This window comes from Pygoscelis adeliae, unplaced genomic scaffold (genome assembly GCF_000699105.1).
Source record: "Pygoscelis adeliae isolate BGI_AS28 unplaced genomic scaffold, ASM69910v1 Scaffold367, whole genome shotgun sequence".
In the NCBI taxonomy this organism is placed as follows: Eukaryota; Metazoa; Chordata; class Aves; order Sphenisciformes; family Spheniscidae; genus Pygoscelis; species Pygoscelis adeliae.
Genome location: NW_008825149.1, coordinates 816,608 through 826,416, shown reverse-complemented (window position 1 = coordinate 826,416; position 9,809 = coordinate 816,608). Strand labels below are relative to the sequence as shown.

The 9,809-nt window shown below is 37.5% G+C and overlaps 1 protein-coding gene across 1 annotated transcript in view; it reads left to right on the top strand.

The window, feature by feature from the left end:
* Positions 1 to 872: 872 nt before the first annotated feature.
* FAM150A (family with sequence similarity 150, member A) overlaps positions 873 to 9,809 on the top strand; it is a gene marked incomplete at its 5' end in the record, with an annotated part of 10,123 nt that continues 1,186 nt past the window's right edge. Inside the window, 3 exons of the mRNA XM_009328315.1 lie at positions 873 to 926; positions 4,947 to 5,027; positions 7,266 to 7,342. Coding sequence (XP_009326590.1) covers positions 873 to 926; positions 4,947 to 5,027; positions 7,266 to 7,330 — 200 coding nt within the window. The remainder of the gene's footprint in view (positions 927 to 4,946; positions 5,028 to 7,265; positions 7,343 to 9,809) is intronic.

Sequence of the window (9,809 nt, the reverse complement as noted above, 5' to 3'; positions counted from 1 at the left end):
TAGAGCTAAGAAAGGTATTTCTTTTGAATTTAACATAACATGCAGCTGTTATATACAGTTACTGTCTGCAGTAATAACTGCAGTTACCCAAGAATTTTTTAATACAGTTTTTGAGTGGAAAATTTATGAGACTGAGGGGAAATGTACTAGTTCTGAGAATACTTATTTGCATCAAAAGTTTCTGCTGTAAGCCAAAGGCAGCATCCCATTGCAAACAAAAAATAGTATAGTTTTTGTGTTAGCTCCAATTTCTGTTCTGCCTGATTCCTTTGGCTGTTCTGAGACTTCTACTTGCTTTTGTACTTTTTGCAAAAAATACCATATATGGACAGGGAATATTTTAAAATTCACAGCAGTTTTCACAGGAGAGGAGTACTATTTTTTGACTAATAGTGCAATGAAAATATACATGGCCCATATCTATCTTAAGTGATCTGTAGGAGACTTTTCAGGTATTTGTTATTTCAAAACCCAAAATATGGTATTTGGTTTGTATTTATCTAGGTATTTTATGTAATTTGTTCAGATACTCAAATACTTGTCATAATATGATAACGTATTTATATTATTTATGGTCTTTCTAAAATTATAGTCCTACTCAGACCGAAGATGTGCAGAAATGATTGTCAGAAAATTTGATAGTGTGTGTTGTAGGATGACCAGTTGGTATTCATCTGTGAATTACCTGAAACATTTCACGTTGTTTATACACACACACACACACACACACACAAAACTATGAAAATTAATCTCATAGTTAATTTGGGAAGCTATTTGGTCTCTTTACAGCAGACATCTCGGCTTATTATGCTTTCAGGGCTTTCACTGTAAGTCCTATACTACATAGATACATTTTTTTCTTCTCTCCTCAGAAATTTTTCCAAGAGATTCCAGTCTAAAAGACAAGTTCATAAAACATTTTACAGGTAAGACAGCTGCTTGCTCTTAATTTTTCTACATATGCGTCTTCTTAGTAGCCACGAGTCACACCATTAGCTTTTTTGAGGTTCTGCACCAGGTTTAACGTTTGTGAAGTTAAATTTGCATACTTTAGGACTAGAAATTTTTAAAGAACCCTAATTACACTGAGGTTCGAGTCTCTCTTTGAATTATCTAGCCTAAAATAACTTTCAAAACATGGTAAGTTAAAACATTATTTAAAACTTATTGTTTCATTTTTATCATCCTATTGTTGCTTGCCATATTTATTTTCAAGTTCACTAATTTTAAAACTTCTCATTGGACTGCACATATCTTTCAGACAGACCTATGTGGCCATGTAAGTTTGCACTATATCAGGGAAACACTTTTTGTCTTCTGTCTCATGATGTATACATGTGGATGCTTATTTTAACAAGGGAAACAAATAGAACAAGGAAGGATTAAATCAGTATAAGTGAAACAGAAAAAAAATTGCTATTTCAAATATGAAAGTTTATTATGATTACAGTCAAGTACTTACTTGAAAACTGAGGTGGAGTTGTATAATGCACTTACCTTTGGGATTCTATTTTGTAACTACTGGGAAAAATATTGTACCCTCTGAATATATGCAAAAAGATTCCAGCAGCAAGATGCTTGTACTGATTCTTTAGTCTCCAGTTCCAAATGTTCTGTAATTCAGAAAAGTGAAGGTCTCAGAGTATGACACTGCAGATCTGTTGGTGATTTTCAACATTACAGGCATTAGTGAAACTAAAAACTAGAGAAATAAGTTGGCAGTTGGAGCATGAAAAAGAGAATTGGAAATAATTATGCATTTCCTCTTTGCTGGAAAATTCAGACAGCCCTTGGCAAGAAAGGAGGGAATTTGTTGTCTCTTTTGCATGGGGGAGATGTCCTCAAACCTTTAGGATAAGTGCAACTTTAAGGATCTTTCTGCCAACTGCTAACTGCAGCCTAACAGCATCTACAGGAAACGTGCCACACCCAGCTGGCCCTTCACTCTTACAGTAAACAAGAGTAATTATGAACCTTACCATTTTCAGTCCATATGAGAAAGAAATGAAAAGAACATACAGATTCCAACTATGCAATCTTATGTAGCACAGGAATACTGAAAATTCCTCTCCTGGGGAGGACAGACAAGAAAGATTTGCTTATATTAATACTTAATCCATTTCCTTTTCATTTTTAACTTTGGAAACTGCTCAGCTACCATAAAAAGCTCAACATAAGAATATGGGGAAGCTAAATAATGAATACAGAACGTTTCATTACTCAGAAACAACAGTGAAAAACAACGAGTTTTACAGAAGGTGTTTTGAGAACACTAAATCACAGAAAAGAAAAAAGGCAAAAAATACTGAAGGCCTGTTTCTGGAGCCATTCATGAAATCAATAGTCCTTTTCTGCATGAGTAGTTGCCATCAAAGCTGCTGAAATTATTTGACTAACATTAGCTGGAATGAATAAGGAAAGCAAGTTCATTCCAAACTTCTTGATGTTTATTTCTTTGTTGGCTCAGAATTTCTGCCTACATCTTTTTTCTTTTTTTTTTTTTTTTAATTATGCTCTTAAGATCGTCAGTGAGGGGTTTTCTGCCTGTTTTTTTCTTTTCCACAGCTTTATTAGGTCCTGTAAATGGCAGGCATTTTCTTAAAATACAGCCTAACTTTGTTTTTCTTGATTCTGTTCAAATCATAATCCTTTTTCTGTTAACTTTCGTTAAGTAAACTGTTCAGATATAGTCCTTACCAGTTTGAGAGTTAGAACATCCTGAACTAATGAAGTTGTGAAAAAAAGAAGAGAAGGGGAAATCAACATTATCTTTACAGTCCATTATCTTTACAGTTTCAGGGTTAAGAAAATTATTGTACACTTCTAGTATGCCAAGAATAGTAGACACATTTTAAAGCCAAATAAGAACCATATGTAACAGTCCTCGACTATAGGAAAAAATCATAAATAATCTTGTGAGTTATAAAGCTATCTATCAATTCAGCTTGAAAAGCCAGCTGACACAGAGTGCTCTGTAAGGCACAAATAAAATTAATAGCCTATTTTTGATGGCAAGTGTTGTGGTTGCACAATGCAATTGCTCACCACCTGCCGACCAATGCCCAGCCAGTCCCTGAGCAGCTGCGCCCCCCCCCAGCCAGTTTCCCCCAGTTTATGTACTGAGCATGACGTCACATGGTATGGAATGTCCCTTGGGCCAGTTTGGGTCAGCTGTCCTGGCTGTGCCCCCTCCCAGCTTCTTGTGCACCTCCAGCCTTCTCAATTGGTAGAGCATGGGAATTTAGTCTAAGCACTGCTTAGCAAGAACTAAAACATCAGTGTGTTATCAACATTATTCTCATCCTAAATCCAAACACAGCACTGTACCAGCTACTGAGAAGAAAATTGACTCTATCCCAGCCAAAACTAGGACAGTAAGGAAGAGTGCTAGAAAACCATATATTAACTGAAGGGTCATGGAATTTATTTAGTGACAAAAGCTGATGTTATCTCCCTATATCTTGGATAATTTCAAATTACCTACTTTCTCTTGAGCCTAATTACTCACTCAGATGATAAAAAATGGCAACAGTCTTCCAGTTCAAAGTTGCAAAGGCTGCTTTGTCAGTTTGTTGAAAAGCTTATTTGTGGCTGAAAAACCTCATGAAATCCACATATTACTGTAAAATATCTCTAATGTTCAAGTGTGTTTACTGTCATAGAGAGGAATCCTCTCAAGCTTTTGGTAGTTTGGCTCCACTATCCAGAGAGAATTGGCTTGGTATGTTCTACCAGGCTGATAAACCACCTTTCAAGTTGAGAAATAAATAATTTTTGCCCTGAAATGCTTTCTATCTTCTTCTGGCAGGAAAGTTAGTCAACACAGCGTGCTTCATATGGATCCTCTTGTAGCATTGCTTGAAATAAGCTATTCTTATTCAGGGTTCGTATTTGTGCTGAATTTAGAGGACGCAAGTTAAATTTAGTCTTGTTCAGTTAGTATCAATTTATGTCAGTGTTTTCTGTCCAAATCACAGGAAACTTGTCCCCAGCTGTCAGTGGTAGTATTGCTAAGCAGGTTACATGATGCAAATATTACATATTTGCTCTCCTTTTCAACTTGGATGCCATCAGTAATGCCTTCCCAGGGCCATCAGCAATTATGGAAGGGCTCTTTGGCAACTTGTTACCTTTGAGCCATGTTTTGGAGACCAGTAGCTATATATTCTTATCAAATATTAACGTGGGCAGATGACACTGTATATCCAGAGAAGGGATCACGGGCTGGAAGAGCAAAGACACAGCACACTACACCCTGGGCACACAGGGATTTGCCTCACCCAAACGTTGAGACACATGCTGCCCTCCGCACATTTACACCCTTTCTGGCTAGGACTACTTTAAAAGGAGATCAGGTTCCTAGATGTTATTCAGCTGTCATTTTTTTTCCTCAACACCCACACTGTATATTAAGAACTTCATAAACCATCTATGTGCAAATTAGAAGCATTAGTACACGAAACTAATTCATCTTTCTAGGGCTTAGAAACTCATATTTGCTTAAAATGTTGCTTTTATTTATCTTTAGAAATAACAAACATCTGCATTCCATCTACATTATTCCTTCTACATTAGACTACTGACAACTACCGAGCAAACTAAATTCTATTGTGGTTGCACCATTCTATTTTTCACCATATAAGAAATCTTACTGTTAATTTTGAATTACTGGAATGTCAAGGCTAAGCCAGTCCATCGTTTCCAAGGGCCATGTTTCTGTTACTCAGATCGTGAGCATAATAGCGTAGCAATAGTATTTCTTTCTGTTATTTCAGTAACATTTTTATACTTGTGTTGCATCATAATTGTTTAAGGTGTAGTAAAAGACTAAATGTAATTTTAGCCAAAAAAAAATGAACTTAATTCTATGTGTTGCCGTCATTCATTGAAGCTGCAAAGCAGTGACATTGAAAGCATGTGGTTAACTCCTGCTTACTTTCAAACAGGGCCAGTCACATTTTCATCAGAGTGTAGCAAGCACTTTCATCGACTGTATCACAACACAAGGGACTGCTCAACGCCAGCCTGTAAGTACTATAATACAAAATATGCCCAAGGTCTTCTAATATACAAAGATTTTCTATTAATGCATTTGCAGTCAGCTGCGTATAATGGAGTTCCTTCAAAGTGAGACTAACATAAATGAAATGAAAACTACACTCTGAAAAACCAGTCGGGCATGCCTATGCAGAGGGCAGATGTGAAGCCATATTCTCCTTCCTGCTCCCTTTACCTCTACTTATTAACTTGTGCAATAAGATAAAATCTGAACCATTCTCTACCTTCTCTTAACGCTCAATAGTATGGTTATATCTTATTTTTTTAGTATATTTCAGTTTGTGATGATAATTTCTATTATATGTCCATTATTAAAGAACAGAAAATCCATTAATTCATCATTTCTGTTATTGATATGTGCAGTCCTTATCAAAAAATATTCCAGTATAAGATCCACAAAAGCTTTGCTTTAACACAGCCTGAATGTAATTTTGTCAGAGAAACTGAAAAATAAAACTGTCCTAAGATGTTACTAAATGGATCAAACAAACAAACAAAACAAACAAACAAACAAACCCAAACAAAATGGAAATCCCTTAAAAAGAAGTTACTTCAGCATTTTCTAGTGCAATGGACAATTCAAATAAAGTGAGTGGAAAATAAGCAATATAATTTAATTAGAAAAGGTGAATCTCATTGGTGATGTTTAAGCACAAACTATGGACCAGCGTGCTTTGGAAATTTTTCAGGATTTAACATGAAAAAATAATGACGCTTCTTGTCTGCCTCACTTAGAAAGATGGTAAGCACTTTTTGTGAGCAGCTGAGGTGCTCTCTCACCAAAGCTCAGCATCTCAGAGGATCTGGCTTTTGAAAGGGGCTGGAGCAGCCCTCGTATCCATCCACCCTTACACTGATCAGAAGTTGGTATGTAGAAATCCATGGCTGATCCTCAAAAGATATACATATAGCTTTGTAAGTAGACGTATGAGTAGGCTAGACACATATCTATTACATGCTGCATAACATCAAACAAATGCATGTTGCATATTGCATGCCTTGATACATGGATCCAGAGTATATGAATATTATTTGGACTCCCCTGTATTGCCTGAGTGCTTCACTTTATTTATGAAGAAACACAGTCATAATATTTCTCTTTTAATTAAATAGCTTTTTGCTAAATTTAAAAACAAGATTCTGGTTAGGACTACGTGAGGAACTGATTTTTAAGTACAACTATCTAAACAAAATTTAAAATAAAAAATGCAATTGAAACCAAAGCAGGGTTTTTTTTTTTCTCCTTTACGTCAACCAAACCCAAAGCAGACAATAAGTTTCACTCAACCTGAAATGTTCTCTTGATCTAAAAAGGAGAGCTGAATCCTCAGAACTGTCTCCACCTTATCCAGCACTCAGGGTTTAGAATAGCTATCAAGGCTGATCATAGCCAGGATCTTTTCCTATCTCTTTAGAGGGGTTTGATATTTTCTTTCAGGGACACCTTAGCCACCACAGGATGTCTGAGGATGATTTACTTCCTCTCTTGCTGACATGGCTATATTCTGTACAAACATTCCCTGAAGAACTGAACCTAGGTTAGCATTCAATCTCTTGCTGTTTGGCACAATTTCTGTTAAGTTTTATTAAAATACTTATCCAGCAAAAGAGGAAAATTGCACCTCAGTATTTCTTGTTACAAGATAGTTAGGTCTTTCCATCAGAAAGGATGGCAGTGGCTCAGGGGCCACTTGAACCAAGTGGTCATTTGAACCAAGGACACTAGAGAGAGAGATGGCAAGTGGGACACTAGTATCTCTAGTCTGATGATTAGGAGATGTACTTAGACATGGAAAATATGGATTTCCATCGATGTTAATACTGAGTGGAACAATAAAAAGTTTGAAAGAGCCTGACCTCAAACTACCTCATAGCCTGCTGGTTAGAATAGCCTCCCAGTTAATGAATTAAACTCGTTCAAGTAAAGTTGGGAGTTGAACCTGGTCTTCTACATCTTAGAAGAAAACTACCTGGTAGAAAACTGATTGCTACTGTCACTCACATTTCCTCTAGAGCCCTGGCTAGGATAAGGTGCAATCTAATTTTGCATCATGCACATATAATTTCATGAATTTCCATCAGAGAATGATTTCACTGTGTAGAGTGTCTGAAATTCTAGCACAAATTCTACATTTAATTTTATGCAGTTTTTTGAGGGTATCTGGCAACGGAGATTCATTACTGCTGTGGGCAATTTTGTTTTACAGATTATAAAAGGTGTGCAAGGTTGCTAACAAGATTAGCAATGAGCCCTTTGTGTACACAGTCCTAGGATGTTTGCTATGTAAGTATCATTTTTCCCACTCATTTTCTTATTTGTTGAATGGTCTAGTGATTTACTTCATGCTTGTACCTTGTTATCAGGAGTGCATACAGAAATGTGGTATTAACAGAGTGCATCTATACACAGCTCTGGCATTGCTGTAAGGGCTGGCTGGTTCCTCATGGAAATACATAGAAGCACAGATACGTCTGGTAGGCCCTACTGTAATTTCCTAAAAGTCACTTGTGGCACCATAGTCCATAATTATGCACTGGATGCCCTCTTACTGTTCAAAATTTTAAGAAGGAGTCTGGTTGGTGAAAGAAAAATGCATGAGGTCTTCATCAACACATTTATTTCAGACCTTTCAGAAGAGGGCTTCGTTGTTAATCCATTGAAGAAGCAGAATGTCTTGGTCTCAGGTCTGCCAATGAAATTTTCGTATATACCCTTGTCACTTTATTAATCCTTGGGACCACTTTTCATTCCCAGATCGTCTCCTGAGAATTTCTCTAAAGTTAATACCACTTCATGGTGATGGAAGTAAACTGAACATAAAGATGTGACAAAGCTAAAGGCTTCAAGTAACAGGTGGTGGAAGGAACCAGTCTATCCTTGTTTATGAATAACATGTTAAATGTGTTAATTAAACAGCATTGCCACTGATAAAAGCAACATCTTCAAGTGAGCTGTTTTCTCCAGTTGTTTGAATATCAGTAAGATGGTTCCACTTCCAACAGTGATTTGAAAAACTGCACTGGTTATTATTGACCAATAAAATATACAAAATCAGTGAATTTAATTTATTTAAATTTCTTCAAAGATGGTTTCCTTTCACCACCTCCTCCTGACAAATACTGCAAGCTTGGAGTTTGGGGGAGTTGCGTATGTCACTTCTTCCTGCATCAAGACTTCAATTCATACTAATCAAGAATAAGAAAGGAAGAGTAGGATATGAGTCAGTGTTAGCTGATTTGATTTCCAAGTGGAGGTGGGATTCATTTTGGTGGCTGTGAGAAAATGCTTTGAAGAATATGGCAATATTTCAGTGCTGAGAAGAAATTACATAATTTCTTTCTTTTCTTCTTTTCTTTTCTTAACTATTTTCAGTCTGTTTGGCGTCTTGCTTTCCAGGTCTTGCAGATGGTTTTGAATGTATCAGGAGCACTGAACCAGACAAAGACTGACTAGGGATCTCATTACTTTGCCAGGATCTCCTTTTCATGACTAAGGGCAGGAATCCTTTTCTGAATGCCGTTTTTTAATAAATTTTTTGAGGTGCCTAAATTCCCATTTGTTTGTTAGCGTTCTCTTTCAAATCTCAGCTTTCTAAAACATCCCAGCACTCTCTCATTTTCTGCACTTTCACCTATTTAGTCTGTGTTTTTCCCTCACCTGTATCCCTTTAAACCTCTGGGTTCATGTCTCAGGGCTTCCAGAAAGATTTCTGGGTGTTCCAATACTTTTTTTTCCCTTTTCTTTCAAGAGGATTAGTCAAAGATCTGCCTCCATATCCACAGAACAGAAGCATCTGTCTCATCCTATTTCCATCTTTAAAAGACAAAAGGATCAAAAGTTGCTATGATTTGCAAATCCAGGTGTTCTGATTTGCCTGCCAAAAATACACTCAAAGAGATGACGTGGGGAAGGGAGGGTCTAAATGATAAGCAGTGTTAGCAGCTCGTGTGCACTGTGTTCCCTTAAAGTTGTATCTAGGCTGACTTTCTCTCTACTTTGTTAAAAATAGAGAAAACATTATAGGAAAAAGTAGAGCTATGTTCTGAGTGTTTCCCAGCTGCCTCTGTGCTCCCTCACCCTGTTCCTCCACCAAGCTGATAGAGTGGCTGGTTTCCACTAGAGATAAGACAGGCTCAGGTCTTCATGTTTACTCATATCCAGTTTCTTCTTGGAATGGAAACATTTTCCTGAGAAGGATGAAGGGTGGCAGGAATCACTCTCTCTTCTCTCCAAATAGGCAGGGCAGCACAGGGGCTATATGTGTTCATCCCTCAATAACACTGCATTTCTAGCATGATTCTGTGATTGCTTCTACTCCATCTTTTGGCACAGAGGATGTGTTTTCCTCACCACCCTCACACTAGCTTAGAGAGGACAAGGTCATAGTTCCTGTTTACTGTAAGGGAATTTGCCTTTGCTTTAACATCTGAGAGAGTCTCGGAGATTCTCGGTTGCCTTGAAGAAGGACACTCTCCCACTCGAAGGATTGACAACTATTTTAAGCATTTCTCCTGCATGTAGTGAAATAGGCTGCGTTTTCCTCACAAAAAAACAACTGCAGTGCTATTATGTGACTGTTTTCCTGCCTCTCCTGTAAGTGCCCGGATACAAAGAGGAGACGTGGTCTTTCCCTGTTAGAAATGAAGTTTTGCCGGGGAAAAGCCAATCTTCCCACGGGAGCTGGTAGCGCAAGCTGTAGCGGGAGCTGGAGGGGAGCGGCCGCGGGCTGTTTCAGGACCATGGAGAAGGC